Source organism: Taudactylus pleione, unplaced genomic scaffold, assembly GCF_031769625.1.
Source record: "Taudactylus pleione unplaced genomic scaffold, aTauple2 ptg000036l, whole genome shotgun sequence".
Taxonomy (NCBI): Eukaryota; Metazoa; Chordata; class Amphibia; order Anura; family Myobatrachidae; genus Taudactylus; species Taudactylus pleione.
In genome coordinates this window covers 12,380,853-12,406,797 of record NW_028284438.1, presented here as the reverse complement: position 1 = coordinate 12,406,797, position 25,945 = coordinate 12,380,853, and the positions used below count along the sequence as shown (strand labels likewise).

The 25,945-nt window shown below is 44.4% G+C and overlaps 1 protein-coding gene across 1 annotated transcript in view; it reads left to right on the top strand.

The window, feature by feature from the left end:
* The first annotated feature begins 6,849 nt into the window (after positions 1 to 6,849).
* The window catches only part of ANKRD50 (ankyrin repeat domain 50), a 58,783-nt gene continuing 39,687 nt past the window's right edge, over positions 6,850 to 25,945 (top strand). The window contains exons 1-2 of the mRNA XM_088452288.1: positions 6,850 to 7,028; positions 15,288 to 16,148. Coding sequence (XP_088308414.1) covers positions 15,673 to 16,148 — 476 coding nt within the window. The 5' untranslated portion in view covers positions 6,850 to 7,028; positions 15,288 to 15,672. The remainder of the gene's footprint in view (positions 7,029 to 15,287; positions 16,149 to 25,945) is intronic.

Here is a 25,945-nt window from a genome sequence, read left to right as displayed (position 1 = left end):
CTAAAGCCACAATAACAGGTAGTGGACTCTCAGCAACAAAGTGGTAGCAGATTTCGAAGGCGCAATGCGTTCTCCTGCTATGGCGCCTCCATCCTTTTGCTGAGAGATCGCTACCGAGTGTTACCAAGTGACCGGTAGCGTGATTAACACTGCGAGCCCCCAACTATGGATACCTATTTAAAACCTCTATGCAATCCTGTCTATACCTTCTAAAATCCTGCCTATACCTTCTAAATTTGACGCTATTTAGCGTAATGAGTCGCACAGTAAATAAATGCTTTCAAACTTTGAATGTGGTTCCAAAGCACAAAAAGTTATTATTCAATATAAAACAGATGGTTACACGCTGTGATCTAAAGACAATTAGCGCAAATAAATCATACAGACCCAAGGTACATACGCACGTGCTCTGGACACAGATACCGGCATCAGCAATAGAAACCTCCGTCAACAGCACAGCAAGAAGACTCAAGGCTGGGTTCAGAGAGCGCACATATATACTCTTTACAGGGATAGGCAATACAATAGACAAGTCTGGCATGATTCCATTGGTTCTTCTTAAAGGTGCTTCTGTTACAGGATAGTTCATAGGTTAATTCGAATGGACACAAACAGCCTCCAACAGCTCTTTGTGTCCTTTTTCCCGCTGCATGCTAATCTAAGATGATAATATTACAGAGTACATTTTAATGTTTCAACTCTCTATAGTCCATAGTTTGCAGACGCATGTTGCGATCTTCTCACCGATGATACCGGAATTCTGTTGAGACACAGTGGATCAGTACAACACCAAACACGGTCTGCTTACCATGTACTAAACCTTAGATATCAAATAACCTTTATTACACACCATTAATAATTACTGCATGAACCTTGAATATTACACTTTAATGCTAGGGAACCTTTTATGTAAGTGTGCAGCGTGTAAGTATTGGGGAATTGGGAAAAGACGCTAGTTAGCGCTGTGCGACTATGTGATTTGTGGAGTACACCATGGTACGTGTTTTGCAGGGATAATCAATATATATGTAGTAGTGGCTGTTTGTATTTATGTGGTGGGGACTTTTAACTTCTTTCTATTGCAGGGGAATCGCACAACGCTAAATAATAGCATCATCGTATGTACTTATAATGGCGAATTTCACTAAAATGGCGCTGGGCGGCCAGTCGCAAAATGGTGTCTCATTGCCATTCGCAAAATGGCTTCACCTCGATCTAATTTTAAACCGATCCTGTCTCAGCCAATTATCTGGCTTCAACAACATTAACACATACAGACATACATACCCATATATACACACTAACACAGACATATACAGTACATACACATATATACACATAACACATAGACATACATACCCATATATACACACTAACACAGACATATAAAGTACATACACATATATACTCACTAACACATAGACATATACAGTACATACACATATATACACATACAAACACAAACATACTTATTACTTACACTTCTGCGCACCAGCTGGTTGCTAATGGATGGTGGGCATCTTGCATTATTAGGCCCCACCCCTAAGGAATGACGCGATTCGCGGTTGTGCAGGGGCGGGGCTTGATGCATTGGCTCCACCCCCACTCAAAGCCGACTGATTAGGGGACTCGTGAAGTAAGGGGGAGGTTGGAGCAGGTCTATTTAATCAAGTACTTTTCACTCAAGGGGGACAACGCAGCAGTTTTAGGAGCAGGTACGCCCCCCCCGTGGCGGCCCTGGCAAGGACAGAATTGCAAAGCTGCTTGCGTGTGGCATTGCAATTCCGTCCACTATTGAATCACCCCCAGAGTCTAAATACCTTCTATATCATAGTTATTTTTTATATGTAACAAAAGTGAAAGTTAAAGATTCCATAATTAATATACATACATAATGTAACCAGTAGGCAAGAGAATTGAGCTTTCTAAGCACACACTCTCCCACATCATGTTAAGATGCCTGTCTCTTCTTCTTGGCAGAGGTTTCTCTTGTCCAGTGCGCTGATTGAGTGCTCAGATACAAATGCATAGCAGACATGGTAGGAAAAGCTGCTGCCACTGGGCATTCACAGAAGCTCTATTCTACTTCTCATACTGCAGGTTGTTGTCGCAGCTCTAGTAAAATATTACATATTACCAGCGACAACTCCTACCCTCTTAGATGAGGGGGCGCTGCCGAGAAGGAGTGCATACAGAAGAAAGACTTACCGACTCCTGTATCCCAGCACCTGCGCAATGGAACTGCGGTGGGGAGCAGCACATGCGTATATTACCAGCTTCCAAAAAGGCTGCATCGTCTGCAGCCCCTAGGAGCCCCTAGGAGCTGGTTAGGGCTACTGGAAGCCGCTCTCTACTAATAGCAGCCCGGAGTGGTAGTCCCTGGGTGATGAGACATCTCCCCCTGAGACCAGGGCCGGATTGAGGGTCACATGGGCCTGTAGCTTAAAATGATCAGGGGCATATTATGAGAAGCCGAGGAGGTGTAACCAATACTGTGTGGGTGTGGCCAGTGCCATGTGGGTGTGTACACACCCTACACTATCAGCCCCAATGTCTCCCCAAATATGTAAAAGAAAAAAAAAAGCTTAATTTTGTGAGGGAACTAGAACATTTTTTTACTACTTATGATTTATGGCTGACCTTGTGGACAGCAGATGGACAGTCAACATCATGCTGTCATGATGATGGGCCTATTTTTATGTGATGGCCTGGAGCTGTAGCTCCATCCGCCCCATTGTTAATCTGGCCCTGCCTGAGACTGCATGTTGTGTATGTGACTGGCAGGTAGCGCTTCCAATGGGAATCCACTGCCAGTCACAGTTTAGCTAGGGCAGTCACGGACTGCGCTGGCTCACTGAGGCGGCGGATTTTACTGGGGGGGGGGGCGCTGTGACCCTGCAGCCACTGCATATTACTGATATTGTGATCATAATTTCAGCCACTAGCTGGGAGGGGTTTCAGGGCTACTGGAAACCCCCTGCATTTGTCTATGCTATCTCCATGACTTTGACTTTCTATGACTGTTGTCAATCTATATATATATATATATATATATAATTATATATATATATATATATATTCAGATGTCCTGACTGACTGATTGACTCACTAATTCATCAACACCCAGCCCACACCCCTGGACCTAGAAACATGAAAATCGGGGAGTATATTCCTTCCATGACGTAGGTGCCCACTAAGAAGGGATTTTTTGAAATTCGACTCCTAAGGGGGTGAAAAGGGCTAAAATGTTTCCTCCCCCTGTAATATGTCTTGGCTGATTGTCTCATCGTGGCTGTAGCACAGTTCATATCATACTTGCCTACCTTTTGCTTCTCCTCCCCGGGAGAAGCCTGAGGAGGAGCAGGTGGGTTGTGACAGGGGCGGGGCCTGACGGTTTGCATAATTAAGCCCCGTCCCTCCACTGCAAATTGCCGCGATTGGCTTAAATTTAAATAGAGGGCAGGGCTAAACTACGTGATTCACAGAGAATCGCATCATTAAGCCCCACCCCCTACAACGGGAAGCCGCAATCACCGCGGAAATTCTCCCCATTCTGCCCACTTTACTAGGAAGTGGGCAAAATGCGGCATAAGTGCCTACCCTTTCAGGGGGTGCGAGGGGTTACCTGAAAAACTGTGAGCCGCCCGCGAAAACCGGGATGGTAGGCATGTATGGTTCATATTCAAACACCAAGTGCTGCCAATCATCCCTGGCAGTTGGTGTGGCTCCCCTATTTGAATAGTGAATGAATGGTTGTGGGTAAAGATACAATATTGGGTGCAGAGTTATGGGGTATGGGTACAGAACTGGTAGCAGGGATAGGGGGCAAAGGTACAGTATTTGTGTTGAAGGATAAGGACACAGAATTGATTGCAGGAATAGGGGGGTTAAGGACACAGTATTGGGTGCAGGGCTAGGGGGCAAGTGTACAATACTGAGTGTAGTGTTAGGGACACTCTGTGTTACTACAGAGGTGAGAAAGGAAAATGTTATACAACACGGGGGTGGGAGGGGAATATGTTACTACAGGGGTTAGCGGGGGTAATGTGTTACTCCAGATGTGAGGGAGGGTAATAAATGGCACCATAACTAGTGTGGTGCGGCCGGTGCCATTGCATAGAGCGCTGGATGCCCTCGGGCGGAACCAGCCACTTCCACCACCAGTGTCGGCTCCAGGGGTGGGGCTGCAGTGCAGTCCAAATTTAAATAGGGGAGCCACTTCAACTGCCAGTGAGTCCCATCCATTTATATTTGGCAGTGCTTGAAATGGCAGTTGGTGTAGCTCCTCTATTTGAATCTTGGACTGCGCTGCAGCCCCACCTCTGGAGCCGCCACTGACCATCACCTATATTTGCCGGGTGCCCGCTGCGATGTATGTCACGCAGCCATGTGCCCAGGCAGCCCTTCTCACTAAGCTCCGCCAGGCTGTGACTGTCCCTGCTCCTGGCTGCGCCACTGCACTAGTGTGTTTGGGGAAAGACAACATGACGTCTCTCCCACAGTGCCTCATGCGCTCTTCTCCGAGCCGCCTCCTCGCCTCTTTCCGCTCTCCATGCTGACTGCTAACACCTCTTTCTCTTCCCTGTGCCTGGTGACACAGTCCCTGTGAGTGACTGGTGACACAGACATGGAGGTGAGGGTGCTGGTGACACAGACATGGAGGCATACCTCCCAACATGACCCTCTCCAGGAGGGACACAGGACTTCATTCAGAGTCGGTCGAAGCGGCCGCACGGTCATACGCAGCCGATGTTCGCTGATCTGCGCATGCGTACAGTTTGCAATGCGCGTGCGCAAACTAGCGGCTACGATCAGAAATTTCTCTCTCCTTGAACACCGCCAGGTCGGTAGTTTGAGTGACAGATTGCAGCGTTTGTGGGTGGTAACATGGGAAGGTGCTTGAAAACGGGGGTGTGGAGATCAGAACGCAGGCGTGCCTCATTATGCGAACGGCGTTTTATGGGAGTGCATAATTAACAAAGTAGTGTCATGGCACACATGACAGGGGAGGTTTTACACTGACATGATCGTAGAGCTTAAGAGAGGGTCAGGTCAACCTTTAGCTCTACGACCAGTTCCGATGGCATACGATGCTCGCGAGTAATCCTTATGTAGCCGGAGATGATGCACTATGCATACAAGATAAGGGCGTATTTTTAGCGATCCGACCGCATCCACCCCTTGGTCGGCTAGCTAACGATCTGACCTTAGAGACGCAACATGCGTGTTCATCATTTGCATATCCGGCCCCTTTTTCTATACGACCGTGCGGCCGCTTCGACCGACTCTGAATGAGGTCCACAATGCTTTGGTCCTGGACTTCCCTGGTAATTTATGATTGGTGGCGGCTCCACAGATGGGGCTGCAGCACAGTCCAAAATTCAAATAGCGGAGTCACACCAACTGCCAGTGAGTCCCAGCCAGTGATGTTTGGCAGCGTGTGAAATGACAGTTGGTGCAGCTCCCCTATTTGAATTTTGAACTGCGCTGCAGCCCCACCTCTTACCAGTCCAGGACCAGAGCGTTGTGTCCCTCCTGGAGGGGGTCATTTTGGAATGTATGTGGAGGTGAGGGTGCTGGGGACACAGACATGGAGGTGAGGGTGCTGGGGACACAGACATGGAGGTGAGGATGCTGGGGACACAGCCATTATGGTGCTGGAACTGGGATACACACGAGGGTGCTGGGGATGCAGATATGAGGGTGCTGGGGATATAGACATAAGGGAACGTCCTTCCCCTGGAAGATCATACCCTTTAAAGAATGATCTTTCTGGCACAGGGCACCAAAATGTCTTTCTGATGCCTATTTGATGGCTGGCTGCTTTTCTTCAGCTGCAGACACCCAGAAGTGGTGTCTGCAGTTCACCTAATGGGTGCATGCGAGAAGCCCTGATTGCTTCTACGCAAAGTATAACCATCAAGGGTCATACCATCTAATGGGTTTGATAGCCATTGTATAGAGTCATTTGATGTCGGAAGCCTGGCAACCATTGAATGCCGGGCTTCCAATGTCAGTCCTAGTACTGTATGACAATCTATTACTGTGCAGATACCTGTGTTCAATGACTGATATATTAGATGTTTTGAAATTTAGCACAAGTAAGCGCAATAGTAAATTAAGTGGACATTTTGAAGCAGAACATTTTGTAGTGGCCACGGCATAATGTTCCCAAACTGTGCGCTGCGGGGTGCCTCGGGACAATTGCAGGGGTGCCTCAGGTTTGTGGTCCAGCACCAAATCAAATTCTTTATGGTCAATGTAATGTAAATATGTGGACAAACAGAAGTGCAACCTGTCCACCACCACATAACTGACCCTAAGGATGACAGGTAGGCACACTTTACTTCACTAAAAAATGTTTCTGAATTTCTGAATAACAAACTTTTGGCTTAGGGGGTGCTGTGAAAATAATGCTGATACTCTAGGGTGGCGTAATTCAAAAGAGTTTGGGAACCTCTGCACTATGGGTTTATTTATTTTTAAATATTTATTGAAATAACCTGAAGGAGGAATAAGTCAGCATTACTATGAAAGAGACGCAGTCCCATGTCACATAGATATATTACACGTAGTAAGTATCCCTAGTACTACAAAGTAGTGAAAGGAGCCAGCAGCCAGTGAGGGGGTTACACCAGGACGCCTAGTCACGTGACCCCAGCAACCGCTGACCGGCAGTACTACAACTCCCATGATGCAGCAGGCGGGCGGCTGGCCGTCGGCCAGGCCGAGAAGACGGGAATGTGGCTGCTGCTGCTGCCGGAGACCGTGATGTCACTGTGTGGGTGCGGCCACAGTCAGAGCGTCCTCTGCTCCCAGCTAGCTGTATGGCTGCCGACCCCTCCTGCTGTTTAGAGGCGGAGACCCGGCTCACAGGGAGGAGCAGCCGCTGCACAGCAGTAATCAGACACTGTGGACCCGAGAAAGAGGGGAAACAAAGAGCGAACACCCCGGGGAGAGATACGGCCGGCAGCGGAGACTGGCACACCGGCTGAGGGGAGTGGTGCCCCGTGCAAGCCTGCACCCAGGTAATTATCCCGGGGCATAGGCGGACACCAGCTCAGGGATGCTGGTGGGGGAGCAGGGGAGGGAAGGTGCTGTATGTATACACATATGTGACCAGGAACACACCCACAGCAGTGTATAAACAGTACATGGAACATGCATGTCATATGCAGCAGCCAAAGCGGGCAACCTGTCACTGGCAGCTCACAGAAGTTTTATCAGTGTACTGCTGCCTGCTGTCACTGTGTCTCCGTACACCATGGGGTGTCTGTACCCCGCAGGCTGCAACAGAGGGGTACACCGTGCTTCCAGAGAGGCTATGTGACATGCCCCCCATGTTGTTACTGTGCCAACCCCGCACCCCAATAATCATCAGTTTGTGCAGCCCCCCAATTCCAGCTGCATGCTCCCACATCCTCCAATGTCTCCCCGGGGCTGGGTCAGTGGCTGCCTCTATGTGTGTAGTGTGCTGCTGCTGCCGCCTGTGTACGTGTGTCTGCATGGCCAGACACGGATGGCTGGAGCTGCCCAGGTCTCCCTGCACACACAGAAAAGGGGGCTTGGGATCCTCTAGCAGCACAAAGATCATGAGCTGGGCAGGAGGAAAAGGCCATAAACACCCCAGAGCAATGTGCAAAAATCCTGATTAAGAAATCACTTCCACCCCATGCAGAGAACAGAGAAATCTGCAGCTCAGAGCTGACCCTGCTGCTGCAAGGATATACAGTGTGTGTAATATATATGTATATATTTATGTTATCAGGACTAGGACTCTTTGAAGGAGTGTAAATTCTGCCCCTGTTGATTTTTCTGTCAATACTGTAATGTCATTGGGTTTAAGATAAAGGTTTATACAATAACATATACTTTGTATAATTATAAAAAAAGAAAAAAGTTTTTTTTTTTTTTTTAATCAGCTGTTTCCACATCTGTCTTTACCCAGTATAGTCAGGGCATGGGTTGTGATCTGTAGCTTATCTGTCATTGAGTTTTGACAATTCTTCGTCGTTGCATTCAACCCATGATCATTGTGTGGTTTAAAAATGTATGTTTTAATTGTAAACTAAATATGCAAACTGCATACATTGGTTATAGCAATTTGCTTCCAGTGAAGGAAGGTGAACTGCGGCAGAGCATGGGCAATGTGTTCAAACAGATTAAAGGGGCGATGCCAGACAGATGAGGCATCTAATTTATTCAATGTTCTCCAGTGCCTATAATCATTAGTTTTCTCTCCTCTCCTATTTGTCTTTAAATGCATTGCTCATGTATTAATATATTGATTCCGTTTCTGGAAGGTATTGACATTTTTGCATCAGCCTTTAGGTTATTTCTGTAATAGTTTTAAAACTATGTATTAATTCCTTATCTATAGATTTCTTTACCCATATTACCTGAAGAGAAGCATCAATGTATTTTTAAAAAAAAATATCTGATCTTGTTCCTTTTTCGAATAAGCATAGGTTGTAATTTGCACTTGAATGTGCTTACATGAAAACTACATTGCCACAATTAGCCAAGGAAGTCTCTTCTCGTATGTAATCTGCAGCCAATTAGCTTTATGTGGCATTTTCTGTGAGGGACTTGTGATGCCCAATGAATGAAACAATTAAAAATAAATATTTATATTTTTCAAATAAGAGAAGAAAATACTAAAATGCGTAGTATGTATAACCTCTTAACCTTAAATAAGTTGCCAAATTATAAAGGAAAATAGGCTTATCTGATCACACTTTCCAATCCTCCAAATCCAGGTATCCAAAAACGCTGGTCACCGGGAAAATCTATCTATCTATCTATCTATCTATCTATCTATCTATCTATCTATCTATCTATCTATCTATCTATCTATCTATCTATCTATCTATCCCAGCCCAAACCCCTGGACTTAGAAACATGAAAATCAGGGAGTATATTTCTTCCATAACGTAGTGCCCACTAAGAAAGGATTTTTCTAAATTTGACTTCTAAGGGAGCGAAAAGGGCTACAGTGTTTCTTAACACTGTACAATTTCCTGTCTGGATGTCTCAACATGGCTGTAGCACAGTTCAAGATTCAAACAGCAACTGTCATCATTGTGTACAGACCCTGTTAGCGACGGGATTCGGTGGGGTGCCGTCATCTGCAAGTGCGTACACACTTGCCAATGCCAGCAAACAATGTCGCCCGTCGGACCTGCTTGCAGGTCTGATGGGCGATGTTGCTGATGATGTGCGGCATAGCGGGTATAGAAAGTGTGCCCGACACGCCATCCAATTCGGCCGGATCGGACAACATATCGTCTATTGTGTACCCAGCATAAGTGCTGACAAACATCACTGGCAGTTGGTGTGGCTCCACTTTTTGAATAGTGAGGGAAGGAAATGTGTTACTACATGGATTAGAGGGAGTAATGTGTTACTCCAGAAGTGAGGGAGGGGAATTAGTTACTAGAAGTGTGAGTGAGGGCAATGTGTTACTACATGTATGAGGTAGGGATTGTATTTCTACACAGATGAGGGAGGTAAATGTGTTACTACTGAGGTGAGCGAGGATGATGTGTTACTACAGAGATGAGGGAGTGAAATGTGTTAGTACACAGGTGTGGGAAGGTAATGTCTTCCTATAGCAGTGATGCATGACTATAGAGGTAAAGGATTAATGTGTTACTGAATTGATGAATGGAAACGGTCTACCCGGGTGAAACCGGGTACAAAAGCTTATATTGCATCTGTGACGAAAGAGTCGAACAGTAACAATTTTAGTGAAGCAAAGTCACAGGAAAAAATCTTGCACCCAGCCGCTGTATAGGAGCTGGCCAGGGTGCTGAAATGGCAAGACAGCTTCTGAAACTGAGGCTTGGAGTGAAGCAAGTCATAGAAAAACTGTTGTGCTGTGTGAGTGACTTACTGCTGCTGGAGGGCCGAGGGCTGCATTCTGATTGGCTCTGTGAGACATTGAGAGCCAGCCAGAGATGGCAATGTGCCCTGTTACTTAGCAGCAGCCTAGATAGGGGAGGATGTCAGGGACCGAACAGGGTCATGGCTGAGGCAGACAGAGAGTGAGAGACCGCCTCCAACAAACCCATGAAGATGCCCTGATGCAGACACAGCAGTCAGGAAGAGGAGCCAGGGGAACACCATACAATGATTTCCATTTGATGGCGGCAAACATTCTACTGCCACCATCAAATGGTAAAAAAACTACCATCGGATAAAAACATTGATGGTTAGTAATTATCAGATTCCGATATCCATCCCTACGCTAAACCTACAGGTGGTCTCCGGCACCATTCCTCCACCGGGAAGGGCTTCCTCTCTCCTCCACCGGGAAGGGCTTCAGCGTGATGTTCCAGCTCAGCCACACACCCTTGGTGAACATGAGGCACCTCCAATGGAAGGCAGCGCTGTTCTTGGACAGGGGCTCCACTGTGATGAAGCTCAGTAGGAAGACCAGGAAATACAGGGTATATTGTGCAAAGAGGACCACGCTCATCGCCATGTTCGGCATCCGGAATGGATGCGCATGGAGGCTGCAGAAATATGCACAGCTACCCCAGCCCCGGGGACATGCTGCTAAATAATGCTTTTGGTAGCTACAATATAAATCATACATGGTTCTCCTGCTTTTCCAGCACACTCCAGTGGCCGGGCCCCAGCCAGCTGCAGGGCAGCAGCAGAGGGGGGTTGTGGTGACACTGGTTAGATGCAGGGCCTAGAGTGAAAAGCAGTGGGCTGTGGTAAGAAAAAGTGACAGGACTGAGAAGCAAGGGTCTGTGTGAAATGCAAGAGGCTGTGGTGACTAGGTGTAGGGGACTGTTACAAGCTGAAATTGATCCCGTGCGGAGCCAGGCGGGTCTCTAGTATACAATTAAACGCACTATGGTGCAATACCATAAAACAGTATACATTTGTATAAAAAAAAATGTTTGCAAGTGTGAAAACATTATAGGCTTGTCAGAAGAATCGTCAAAATTGCTCTCCGATATTGCCATAGGGATCGCTCCATCATAGAATTAATCTAAAATCCCAGAAAAAGTCCATAAATTCCAGGTAAAAGTCTCTAAATGTTAAACACAATGGGAGGCCACCCAACATGTTTTATTTAACCAAACTTTGTCAGTGTTTCTTTTAATTGGATGTATGGACAGCTTCAGGGACAATAGATCCATTCTATTGGGGGAATTCAATTCTCATCGTGTGGATGTAGCTCCCACCTCAAGTGCCCAGTGTTGCTTAATTGACTGCATCGCGTCTGGCATTTAAGCCTAGAGATGCACCTGACCTTGATTTATGTTCAACGCTTAATCTCGGTAAACTGCATCTCTCAGCTTAAGTGCTGGCTATGATGCTGTTACTGCACATGTTAACACCAAGTCTACCACCGAGGAACTAGCTAGCGCTAATTTCTACTTGCACCTCAGGAGGGTTTTGAGCAGAAATCCACTAGTCATGGGTTTACCGCGCAGGCAGTTGAATAACTCTGGGCAATTAATTGGGAGATACATACCTGTGAAGAGAACTGAATTACCACCTATGATGCAGTGATTCTTATGGTGAAATAGGAGAGCAATTTTGGAGAAACTTCAAGATGTGCAGGTGGATTCAGGCAAGCCTATGTTGCTTTTTCTCTTGTGAGCATATTTTAATCGGGGTTCCCACTCTTTTGAATAAACATTTTATACTGTTTTATGGTTTTGTACCATAGTGCTTTTATATGTTTCTTATAGATTATACTCGCAGTGTCTAGCTAGCTTTCTGGTTAACTGGTTTTGGAAGATTGGAAAGTGTTATCAGATAGGTCGCTTTTTGTTTCTATCACATACCTAACCCTTATTTCCCACCTCTCCTCTCTTATTTTTAGGAATTGTTCAGCATTTATCTGGACCTAATACTGGAGGAGGCTGCTATTATATGATTTTTTAGACCGTTTGGATTTGTTATCGTATTGGTTAGTGCTGAAACCTGGTCAAATATATGCATGGTTTATTTGGTTTAGTTTACTTATCTTAAAGGTTGCTTCAAATTTGAATACTATGGTGACAATTGCAATAAACAGCAGTAATTACCAAAAACTAAAGAGATAGGACATCCACATCCTCTGCAGCTTAGTATCACTCAAAAACAGAAAACCTAAACACAGGTGCTATATTATAAAACCACAGACTGAGACTATTACATTTCTACAATGATCCACTATTAAATGTTGCAGCTTATGGCAGGAACTGTCACCAACTATTTCTCAACAAAACAGCAATAATAAGCGTAGGCAATGGACATGACTAATAATCAGAAACCATAATCGAAAATGCCTTGAATAAAGGAGTATGTCAGTGGTTCCAAAACTCGGGTGACTTAATTAGTACCCCAGTCAGTTTGATTATACCATCTATGCACAAGCATGGATATCAATCGGAACTGTTAGGGTTCCTTGAGTATTGAGTTTGGGAATGCTTAAGGCGATATTAATGAGCGATTGCACGAATAAGACATTGTAATCGTGCAATCGCTCATTAATTGTGCACAAATCATGCCCTATAATGTCTGAAACAACCAGCGAGGTACGTTCCCGCTGGTTGTTTCCTACATCAATCATCGCCTGAACATGACGGTCAATCTGCCGATAACGACAGATTGACCATGTTCGGTGATGAGGGAGAGTGCCTACACTGAACGACTAATCGTACAATGTTGTAATCGTACTGTCGTTATCCCATTGCCTAGTAGATGTGCGCCTTTAGAATATGTATTCTTTGTAGAAGATTTTTTTTGTTCTAATTGATTCCAACAATGGGCTCGATTCAACTGAATGCAAATTAAAAAGCGCCGGGAGTGAGCGCCCTGCTGTTAAGGATTTCTTCTCGAACCCCTCCAGGGGTGCAAGCAGAAATCCGGCAAAAGTACAGGCGCAATTCTGTTTTCCTGCTCTTAGCGGCGCAGAAACAGCATCGTGCCAGGCAGTTTAGTCGGAGAATGCCCATTCTCGTGGCTAAACACCCTGTTTAAGGCGCGAGGGGCGGGAGAACGGGCATTCTCCGACCTAACAGCGCGCTGAATTGAATAGCTCCCTCCCGGCGCTATTTAATTTGCGTTCAATTGAATCGAGCCCAATGACAAGTGCCTGTACTTATTTATTCCATTTAAGTATATTGCAGTTTAGTGAGATTTACTATTAAACTTATCATACAAATGTCTGTAATGGTTTGCCTAATGTGACCTATGGCCTTGATTCTCCGTTCTGCCAATTCGATCCACCACTCTGCGTTCAAAAATGCAGATCTGCGGACATTGATGATAGATCCATCGGCATATCGGGAAAAACTTCATGTTAAAAATCTCCGACTTGCTGATCCCGATAATTTTTTGGTCGGGATTGGCAAATCGAGGATTTCCAACATATTGGGCTTCCCCGACACCGCCATCTGCAGAACAGGGTATTGGGGCATTACAACACATTTGTAGACCTCATTAGTAATTCTGAATCTCTTTACATACAAATTTGCTGTGTCTCTATAAGAGGTTTGCAGAATAGTCAGTTCCAGTTGTAAATATCTCTTACTGTGTTGGCTCAAGAAGTGTGACACACACTCACACTTTATTAGGGCTTGTGTTTATGGATGGCTTTGTACCTGCATGTAGTCTAATCCATAGATCATGCCTGCATTTTGAACATGGTTGTGTTTACAGTAGATGGGGCTTGTGCGCAGAGTTTGGTGAGCTTCCTCCTCCCTGAAAAAAAAAAAATGTTGCAGTCACACGTGCAGATTGTCAGAAGGACTCTGTCTCTGTGCTAGAGTCTTCTGCACTTGCACAATAATCTGCCATTATATTCGTAAATATGGCGCCAGTGCAATATCTCTGGTGATTACTTTAGAAACATATTTCTGAAGATGTTGATGAAATTATGGTGCTAGCAGCAGCAGGCGATAAGTTGCTGTAATGGGTGCAGGGTGGGCGATGTGGGCCCCCCTGTTGGGGGAACCATATACTCCGAACACCCTGCACCCATTATGGATCCCTTAGTATGTAATCTCCTTCGGGCAGAGCCCTCCACCCTCTTACTCTTTCCTTGTACACACCATGTGACCAGTGCTCTGCTTCCTTGTATCCTTCTCCCTTTCAGAAACTTTAAATTTATTTGCTCATCCATACTCTGGGTACAGGATCACTGAGTATTGAATTGTTTCCCACCCACGACTCGTCAATGTATGCGCCTGCTAGCTTCATCCTGTGGTGTGATATTAATGTTTGGTACTTGTGCTTTGGTCTCCCATTGTGTATGGTATTTATGCTGTTACCATGCTACTGTTTTCTATCTATACACTTTTTGGTGCTTTATAAATAAAAGTTGATGATAAAACATCACTGTCTGGAGCCTGAACAGATATAAAATACAGCTGTAGGTAATTATGGTCCTTCCATTGTTTGCTAAAATTTTCTAAGCTTTAATAGTGTTCATCATGATGATCTACTGTAATTGCAGGATGATCAGTTCAAGTGTTTTACTTTATTTCTAGTTGTGCGTTTGATCCGCTGGAAGCACAATAACCTAAATGAGTGACAATGTATTTGGAAAATATGCTCTTTAATTATTAGTTATCTGCAAGGTATACTACTGTATATGGGAGTCTTTCCCTGTGAGGACAACCAGCTGTGCTAGGATATATCTGTATTGTTCTTTCTTGCCCTGTACAGCTATATATTGTGTTACTATATGGTGAACTCTGATCTTCTGTGCTATTTATATACTTCTTCGTGAAAACGGAAATTGAAGTGGAACAGAAGTGTTAAATAATGCTAAAATCTAAAATTGTGTTCATGTGAAGTATAAAATCATATGGCTCCCATTGTTCTGTATCTACGTTTAGAGCAAATACAAAGTCAAACTTTTTATTTGGGATATCTATACAGAACAATATTCATATCTTGTATTTTATAATTCCAAATGTTATTTATTCTGAGATACAGAGGTAAACCGCTTGTATATAATAAACACGTTAACTTTTTTAGTTAGAAAAAGTAAATGCATGCAACATTAAATATATTTATTATCATTATTTAAAACATTTGACTGGGTTGTAGATACATATGTATTGTTATGTTGACTTTTATGTAGTACTTGGATTTACAAACTAAAACTCATAGTTGTGCATGCCAATTGAAATGTCTGTCCTTTTCTCCTTTTTAAATAAAGTTATTCAAATGCTGTATTATTCAAATGAAGTGTATCACATGAGGATTAAGTTGTTTTGGTGCATACTAACGGTTGCTTTCCCGTTCTCCCCCTTCCTTCATTTCTCCAGATGTATTGTCTCCTGCTTGTAGTGAAAGAATGTGCAGTCCTATGAAAACCAGATGCAGTGATGAGAGGACTTGACTTTCTGAACCATCTGAAAAGTATTACTCTTGGATGTAGGCAAAATATTACCATTCCACTTATGAACTGGGTCTTTTAAGTGCTTAATTGTAAAATGGGGACAAATGCATGCAAAATATTGAACATGCTGCACCTGGAGATTGACATTTACTGGAACCATTGAATTCACCCTGCATTCCTCCGCCCTTTCTTGTTTGGGATATGTCACTACTGGAATTCAGTTCTATCTTTTGCCCCAAGCTTTATTTGGTTTTAAATGTTGAAGTAACACAAGTTTGTATGAGCGCTCAAATTCACAATCAGTAGCTACAATGGCTCAGACGAGTTTGCTGCAGGGAAAACCGTTTTACTGCAGGGAATGGATCTTCCACAAGCTCCAGCACTGTTTGCAGGAAAAAGTAAACTGCAACATAACTACAGCAACCAAACTGTCACTAGTGGCAAACTCCGGCAGCAATGGAGGTAGCACTGGCAAAGGAACAGCATGGGGTTTACTGTTTGTTGGGGGCCCTGGGAGTGGAAAGACAGCTCTTTGTACAGAATTGTTATGGCCAAGTTCACCTGCAGGTTTACAAAGAGGCTTACACCTCCAGGTTTTGGCTTTCCACTTTTGCAGGGCCCAAGACTTTGATACTCTATGTGTGGGAAACTTCATCAGGACACTAGTTGATCAGATTAGTCAAGGAGGTCTGATGCCAGGATATGAGGACAAATTAAATGACCCTTCAGTTCAAAAACTCTTACAGCCTGGAGAATGTGAAAGAAATTCATCAGAGGCATTTAAAAGGTATAGTATTGCCAATCACGTTGTCGAAGAGGCAAAATATTTTTCTGTGCTTAACATTCACAGAATTTTCATCAAAGTTTTTAAAAAGAATAAAAAAGTTAAATGTGTGTGTATATATATAATATATATATTTTCACTCTAGGTCCGATCCGGTGGCAGGCAGGGCGCCAGACCTAGAGCAAGGGCACCCCAAATAGGGGGCGTGGCCAATGAAAATGGGGCATGTCTTCATGTCGCGTCCCATTTTCGTCACTCTTGGGGGCGTGCCTGGCACTTACGGACATGACGGGCAGTCCCAAGCGCCCGGCATCCATTCACTGGCGGTGAGTGCTGCTCTACCGTTTTCCCCACCACTGCGGCCCGCAGGTGGAGGACAGAACCAGCGGGCTGTTTCAGCGGGGCGCCGTGCTGGAATGCAGGGTGTTCTCTGTCAGAAATAGGGCAGGGCGCGGCGCCCCGCTGAAGCAGCCTAGCAGAAATTCTATATATATATATATCCCACAGATGCTTGATCAGATTGAGATCTGTGAAATTTGGAGGCCAACACCTTGAACTCTTTGTCATGTTCCTCAAACCATTAAATCATTCCTTCACAATTTTTGCAGTGTGGCCGGGCGCATTATACTGCTTAATGAGGCCACTGCCATCAGAGAATACTGTTACTATGAAGGTGTGTACTTGGTCTGCAACATTGTTTAGGTAGGTGTACCGACCTCGATAACGATGGGACCCGGTAGGGTGCCCGCATCGGCAAGTGCGTACATACTTGTCAATGCCAGCAGCGAACAAAGCGACGGCAGCATGGCCCTCGCTAACAATGTTACCCGTCAGACCTGCATGCAGGTGCGACGGGCGATGTCGCTTACAACTTGCAGGAGCTCACATTGTCAGCGACATAGCAGGTACACACTAGACTATGTGCCCGATATGTCACCCGATCCGGCCGGATCAGACGACCTAACTTCTAGTGTGTACCCGAGAATGGCAGGACCTAAGGTTTCCAAGCAGAACATTGCCCAGAGCATCACACGCTTGCCTTCCATAGTTTCCCCTCACGGCCATTAGAGTGGTCTACCTGTTCTGGCCTGGCAGGAAGTAGGATTTAAACATTAAAGTGACAATGTAAAAATAGTTAATTCGGTGTCATGTTCATGCGTATAAATGCAAATATTTAATGCATTTTCCACAAATAAAATCCTTTATACTGATTCTCTGTAATGGTTGGGTCTGTTTTCCCCTTTGGTCAGTGGTCTGTCTGTTTATAGTACTGTGATAGGCAACCTTATTTGGGGGCCACATTAGGAGGCCTTCTAACCTTTATGCTGTGTACACACTTTGACCGACCCGCTGTCAGAGTGGTCGATTGGTAAGCTATACACACTTAACAATTGGCTGCTCAATGTGTCTGGGCTGACATCACAACTGGGCAGGGATTTAAATTTGCTTGCTCAGCTTCGCTGTGTTGCAGGGCCGACCTGATATGTCTGTGAACGACGTTCACAGACATCAGGTGTACACACCTTCTGATGCATTTATGATATATATATTGTCGATAGTACGAGTGTTATATCCCCAAGTATGTACCCAGCATAAGTCAGTAAGTAATAAGAAATTAATGAAAGCAACACCTATCTGTAGGCTTTTTAAATAAATGTTACAAGCTATAATAAACATATGGCAATCAAGCAGAAAAGAGCTGGGGCTGCAAGTAATGGCTCAGAGGAATTCTTATTTCTATATTTGTTTTTTATTGATTATTTGTTGTCAGTTTCTAATATAGAGCACATATATTCCGCCCATATTTGCCCATTCACATCAATCCCCGCCCCAGTGGAATTTATATTCCCTACGCACACACATACACACTAGGGTTACATTTTTGTGGGGAGCCAATTAACCTACCAGTATATTTTTGGAGTGTGGGAGGAAACCAGAGCACCCGGAGGAAACCCACGCAAGCACAGGGAGAATATACAAACTCCACACAGGTAGGCCCAGTGCTGTGAAGCAGTAATGCTAACCATTACACCGTCTGTACGGCCCCTGATTGCTTAGGCCCTTTCAGACATACTTCTGAATGTCACAAGATGTGTGCTTGGATCTAGTGATCATTTGCTTAATTGATTATTTATTAATGCCTTTTGTTGCTGGTAGGAAATATTGTTCTCAATAACTATGGTGATTCATGACCAAGCGCTCAATCTCACTCTGCTATTAGTTGTCCACTGGTCTGCCTGAGGTACATTGCTTATTCTATATTGTCTGTCATCCATTTGCAAAAATTACAGTAAGTTATAGTGAACTGTTTTGCATATGGTCAGTGATCCTTTATTTTTATCTTTTTAAGCTGAGTTCACGAATTTGTTAACACAGGACAGGTAGTGTCATGGACGTAGTTTTAAAACGCCATTAATTTTTGCCTAATGTTCGCAATCAGTATTTTGAACATATTTGCTGAAAAGTAATACAACTTTTACATTAAAGTCTTGGGTCTAATGCATGGGAGATGTATTATAGCTGCACAGATCGTGCTGCTATAACTCTTCCTGCTTCGCCTCTTTACGGAGAGGAAGCACTAACAATGAGATGTTACAACATCTCATCTGCCGGAGTGGCGGAGTGAAAACTCCCCCCTCCGGTGCTTCTCGCTAGTGCTGTTGCGCTGTGTCTCACTCCCGGCCAGCTCAACTGGGCATGCGCGGGATCTCTCAAGCATTGCAAGATCCCATGTGCAGCCCCCTGAGCAGGCAGCCACTGCAGCAGAGACAGTGCTGTCATAGTTGGGCAACGCCAGCTGCAGCTGTCAATATCGATAGCTGCAGCTGTCAGAACGGTCAGGCGAACTGGCCATTAATTCATTGTCCAGCTTATCAGTGCTACTGTCTTGTAGATAGAAGCGCAAATAGCGCCCCTGTCATTTACTGCACAGCTCCTCAATAATTCAGGGGGGAGAAGTGGCATCAACGCACATAATATGCGCTGATACCACTTCGGCAGTTCATACATCTTCCCGATGGTTCCAAACTGGGTCAGACCCAAGACTGCCTCTGTCACACTGACACTGACTCGGATTATTCCCGTGTCAGCGCCGTTCACACTGCACCAGTGTGCAGTGAAAATCTTCAGGTGGCGCTTGGAGTTGACATCATCTCTAAGCGCCGATCTCCCCATGCTGGAAACGGGACCTGGGTCGGATGGCCCGGGATACCCATTTTCACTGAGCCCTACCTGGGTCCTTCCCGGGTAAAACCCTGCTAGCTACCAGGTTTGATACCTGGGATACTGGACCCGGGTGACCCATTTCCACTCACAAAAATCCCGGGTTGATACGCACTCACGTGGGATTTTGAGGTTAATGGAAAAGGGGAATAATTCATTGCTATCTCGCTAAGGCCTATTGCAGTAACTGCATTGGTTAAAATCACAAATTTGATACTACATTTAATAACTGTAATGTACTACACTCCCAAAATGAAACTATGTAGTTTAACTTCCGCTCTATGTTGAAGTGTTTGATACAGTACAAACCACAGGCCTTTCCTTTGGTGTCTCCCTTGCAGGTTCTTCCTCCTTCCAGCTCATATGGTGCCTCCAGGTTAACTGCTGACCCCCCCATCTCTTGTCTCTTAATACTTGTTCCCCTGAAAATGCAATCAGAAGGTTTAGTATGCTGAAGATACCAAATTTCAGATCTCTTCGCGTGAACTCTGCTCCGATGAAATGACTTGCATCAGTTAATATCTCAACTGTTTCCTTCCTGATGTCATCACTCTCTCTTTCCAAAACTGAGCATTTTGGGGTCATTCAACATTGCACGCTACTTTGTATTGTAGACCTTGCGATTATTTATTTTTTCAGAGCAGTACATGCTCTGTAGCTGAGTGCACACACATACAGGTGATTCCAGTTGTACATATTTCTGTCTCATCTACACTTGCTGCTGAATGTGTGTAACTCGATGGCAGTTGGGTATTTGCATATTGAGGAGTTGCGGGCTATGGTGAGGTGTGTGCACACAGAGGTCTGCCTGTTTTCAGACTGATCTCATACTCTGTGTATAAGGCTGGTTTAAATGCGTGCTGATAATAGCGATTCATACAAGTCTATAGATAGAGGTGGTGCTACTGCTTAGATGCTTGCAATTTGGCATATGGCAAATACCCACATTTAGTTCCATCCACTTGTGTGCACCTCTGAATTAGCCCCTTTGTATCCCAACCTTCCATTATTCAGTGATGATGAAATCTTAACTCTATGTTTAAGGAAGCATGTTGTCTCTATCTCGTAAACATTTCCTGCTTACCTCCCTGACCTCACTGATGAGACCATTGGAATGCTAATACTTATCCTTTCCTATTGTGATTTTTTAGATCTTTCTTGTTCTTTGCTTTCCATTGAACCAACATTTCTTAAACTATTGGGCCCATAATGGGTGGAACTCTGTAATACCCAGAAGTTTGTCATGTTTTAATATTTTGTATAAATTTCTGATTTGTAATTTATGTTAAACTTAATTATATGCAATTTATGTAATAAAAAAAAAGTACATTATTTTGTACGCTGCGCTTGCACAGAACCCAATCCGCTTATGTGCAGAATGGGTCCTGTGATACTGCACAGTGATCCCACAAACCTTTGCCTAATTGAAAGATAGAAGCACTTGGGGGGGGCGGTGCGGGGCCGTCCTGCCTGTGTTCCCAGAAAGTTTCCAGTTTCGGAGACTTATCACATGGCCTATGTCTGCACAGCTACCTGATCCACGATTCAGGCATCCTTCCCATCAACAGCCCACCGCACAGATGGCAATTTGTGATATACACCAGGCTCCACTACAGATGCCCAGGGTACATCCTGGGAGCTCCCAGCATTGCTTGATCTCTCTGCACAGCACACATTACTGATAGCACTGTTCATCTTGAGTTTTGGGAACAGTCTTCAGTTAACCAGCATAGTTCCTCCTTGTTTAAATATAGAGGATAGCCTGAAGCATCTTCTGCTTGACTCAAAGCCTACAGCTTTGAGTGCTGCAGCCATTGTACAGAGCTGGGAGTAGGTGGTCGTGTTCTGGATGAGCTCCGATGCACTCATTCTTGACACTGAGGCTTCAACAGGGACACTATTAAGACCCTCAATAACCAGGTTTTTCCACATTCAGGCCCAGCTATCATTGTCTCCATTCAATAATGAGGCAGGAGCCATTATGCTGCCTGCAATTCGCACCACCCAGCAAAGTCCCTTCTCCATACCATCAAGGACTTTTCTCCTTACACCAAACAAGCCAGCAATGCTCCATACTAGCAGAGCACTTGCTACTTACACTACCCATGGCCAATGCCCAATATAAACCTCTGCACCATTCTGGGCCAGACATTTTCTTGACAAACTGCCTGGTTTGTTTTTCTGTTAGATTTAACTCTGTTACTTCTCACTGCATGTCACACTCATACATGTACTGTTTTAATTGTGATGGCCACCTCTCCCGCCCCCTTCCCAACTGGCTTGTTATCGCACTGGCTCTTCTTAACTCTTTACCCCCTCCCTTTAGAATGTAAGCTCACACAAACGGTGCCTACATTTGTCTCGCATCATTCCTCTCTCCATCTTCATTGCGTGTCCCTGTCGATGCTACTGTAAATTGTCTCTGTATGCATTTTATTCAAGCTTCACCCTTTCATCTTATGCTGCATAACTGTTATGTTCATGTCTGTCATGCCTGTATTCCATGTCTTAGGCTGCATTCTTCTGCTAATAGGCATTTGGTTAACACTGGATCCATCTATTTTGCCTACTTGTAATTGTGATCTATAGGCCCCCATACACAGCATGATATACGTGCAAATCCGAAGGATCGGCACGATATAGGTGCTATATTGTGCCGTGTATATACCTGATATCGTGTTGCGCGCTCCCGCGGGATCGTACATCGCATCCCCAGGTCTTCCTGCAGAACCATCTGATCTGGGATGCGATGTATGATCCCATTCAGGTGAAGGAGGGGGGAGCCGGCATATCGTGTGGTCTGCGGGGACTGCACGATTGCCAGCGCTGACTGCACGATATGTCTGCCTACACGGTACATCGCACCGTGTATGGGCAGCTTATGTATTTGTAGTCTTGTGCAACCTGTCTCTCACCTACTATGATGTTGCTCTATGGTTTGATCTCTACGTTGTACTTGCGCAATGGATAACTGTTGTGTACTGTACTTATGCCCTCTAATTCTGTACTAGGTACTTATGATTAGTATTTTTGTTGCAAAGGAATTGGTATAAAGTTGCAGATTAAGCATAATGATGGATGGCGTATCAGAAATGTCTTTTGCCTTTTTACCGTAGATTGTGTACTTTTTTTTTCCCCAGTGTTGCTACACTTCCCAGTTTTTCCACACTTTTTCCTCTTATAGGGCAACTCAATTGTTCTTTTTGCGCTCTAACTAATGGGTGCCCAACAAAACAATTATTTTGTTTTTTGGGTGCTCATTAATTATCGCATAAAATGGCTAAACCTGTCTAAAGTCCTGATTTGGGCGCCGAAGCGATGGAGTTTTTACACATTTCTGCTTGCCGCCTCGAGGATGTGAGCAGATGTGTGTGCAAGCGACATTTGCAACAGAACGGAGCAACAACTGAATTGCTCCATCAGGCGCCCACTAGTAACGGCCAGCAGGGAAAACAATTGAATCACCCCCTTTAGTTTACTTGTAGTGTGCTAGATAGGATTAGTGTTTAGCAAAGTCCTAGGTATGCTAAATGGTGGTTTTTGTGCGATTTGAGGATAGGTTTATGTGGATACATCTGTAAAACCCTAGTAAATTAGTTTTGGGTGACAGTAGAACATTCAAGCTGGTAGTGTTTTAGACATTTTTTTATAGCCTCCCCCAACAGCATGGTTGCTGACATTAGGCACAACCCCCCAGTAACAAAGTTTATGTTCAAATACCTGCTTGTAAGTGTGTGCCATAATGTAAGGCTTCTTTATGATGCTATCCCCCTGTTTCTGACACTCAGCAATGCAACATATTTTATTGATCACCTTGTTTTGCATCAGGGCCAGCTTTTGGGGGTGCTGCCTTACAAAGACCTGTGCTTATTCATCCCACATGAGCCGCACTGCTGCAGTTTACTGTAGGTTTTTGCTCTCCATTGTTTTGCTGTGTGCTTATCCTTGATAAAGCAATTTTGCACTCTATAGCGTTCAATGGGTAGTCCAACATACAAGGCTGATTAAATAAAAGGAAGTCTTGCTGCCAGACATGCTTTTATTAGAATATTCTTCTAATAAATTATTATAATTTATTATTTGCAGTCACTTTTCATTGCTTTCATTTTATGCAGCATATAATTTGCAAGGCATTTCTATAATAAATGGAAAGCTTCTGCTTTGTAATTGAAGTATTCGTCGTTTTTGCAAGAAAAAGATACTTTGCCCTGCGCTGGAAGCTGGCACGATATTTACTGTCTTAAAATAATAATCTTCTACAGCAATTCCACTGAGCTGTTTGATTATACTGAGTTTTTTTTATTCTGCTCTTGTTCTGAGTTTTAAGGGGGGTATCCACTACCAGATCGGAAAACGACTGCACGATTACCACATTGTAATCGTGCAGTCATTTGTCAGTTGTGTGATGAGCCTGTACTGAACGAGCAGACGTTCAGTACAGGGTCATCAGTCATCTGGAAACATGCTGAACCTGACGATATCGTCAGGTTGACCAGCATGTTGGAGAGATCATAGATGTCTAAAAGACAAGCGGGCACGCGCATCGCTGGTCGTTTTAGACACTTTTGCAAACGATTGAACGATCAAACGATCGTGATCGTTCAATCGTTCCACTTAATCGTGTAGTGGATACCCCCCTTTTGTACCTTAAAAGACCTAATGTAGAGGTTTACACCTTTTAAAAGCTAAATGTGCCTATGTATTAATGCAAGGAATATGCCTTGATATAAATAGCAGTCCTGTTGTTGTATGGGCATTTTATTTGGAAATATATATGTGCCTACAAAACTTAGTAGAATGCCAAAGCTTTACATCCAGGTAAAAGTCTGGGTTCCCTCCTCTGGGACCCACAGTGTTAACTTTTTTGCTAGTCTGACACTACATGATATTGTTGCTGGAGTAGACTGGTGTTTGCTCAGCATACCCTGCATTATCTGATCAGATAATTGTCATTCTGTTTATAATTTCTGTGAGAAAATGACCACAGGCTACAACCAGACCATACCCTATCAGACCAGACATCCACTTGGCCAGAATGTGAATTGATAGATCTAGCCAAGTGGTGCAGTGATCCTGTCACAGCTGTGGTGCGGTTCACAGCTCATACATATTTCAGCCCAACTGCTGAGTGTATAGTCACCTGTGTCCTTCTTTTTTTTTTTTATCCCTGGCAAGAAAACAAAAATTCCCCCAGCACTATGCAATTGGCCAGCAAATGAGGCATACTACATAATGCAATTCCGGGGACTCAAGTCTGGTACACACTATATGATTTCTCTGACGATATTGTCCAAATTGTGTAGTATGTACCCACTATGTCGGCTTTTGCGCTCTCACGTGGGGTAGTCAGCCGCATCCTCAGCTCGTCCATACATGCAGCTCAACCTGACGATGCGAATGACGACCCCATGCAGCGGGATGAGGCATGGGCTGACATTTCAAGCACTGGATCGTCTAGTGCAGTGGTGGCCAATAAGTGGCCCTCAAACTGTTGTTGAACTACTAATCCCAGTATGCATTGCAACATTTTTAGCATGACCAAATAGCAAAACTGTGACAGGGCATGCTGGGATGTGTAATTTTACAACATCTGGGGGGCCGCTTATTGCCCACCCCTAGTCTAGTGTGTATATGACAACCCGTCGGCGAGGTCGGCAGTCGCATCAATTCAGTTACACACATTTGCAGACATATGCAGATACTAGCCACGTCAAGGCATCTCTTCTCCGGTGGTCCTACACTGAATAATAATAGCCCCAGACAGTAGAACTATTTAAACATGCTTGGGATAGGCATAAAAATATATCCTTACTAAGGTTCATATAGGTTTGAGGTTACCAAATGGTTAAAAAAAAGAGGCAGACTCAATGGGCCTAGTTGTTTGTCAAAGGCTATGTTTAATATGAGTCCTTTATTCATGTGTTACTAACTTGAGAGCCAACTCACCTTAAGGCACCTCAACAAACTTCCAAATGACAAAACAAGTATCGCCATTCCCTCCAGCAACTGACCTCGTCTTTCTTCTCAAAAGAGTGAGCAACTTCCATTCTGTGTATCAATCTATTGGCCCACCACTTGTGTTTGTAAGGGAAGGGTTAATTTAAGCAAGAAAAAAAAAAAAGTTAAAAGTTTCCCCAGTACTCTGCAATGGTAATATGCAGATAGCTCAGTTACAGATATCTCTTGATTGGATAAGTACATTCTGATCTTCAGGGGCTCATGTAGAGCTGGACAGTTATTGCTTTTAAATCGCAAGCAGAAAAAGTGCTTTGGAAAAGGTGGCAATACACTTTACTCCTGGGCAAGGGTACAATAATGCTCCTCAGGAGAACAGAATATGTGCACCATGTTTATGAAAAAGACAAAGCTCACAGTGGTATTAGTAGGGTATGCAGTCGGGAAGCCGGTGGACCTAATCCCGACAGCCGGCTTCCCGACTGCTTAATCCCGGCGAGGGTTAAATGACAGGTGTCTAAATCAAGACGCCTGTCATTTTACCGACGCCGGGAGACCGGCGCCCGGCATCCAGACGCTGACCGCGGATAGCCGCGGGGGGGGGGGGGTTAGGTTTAGTTTGT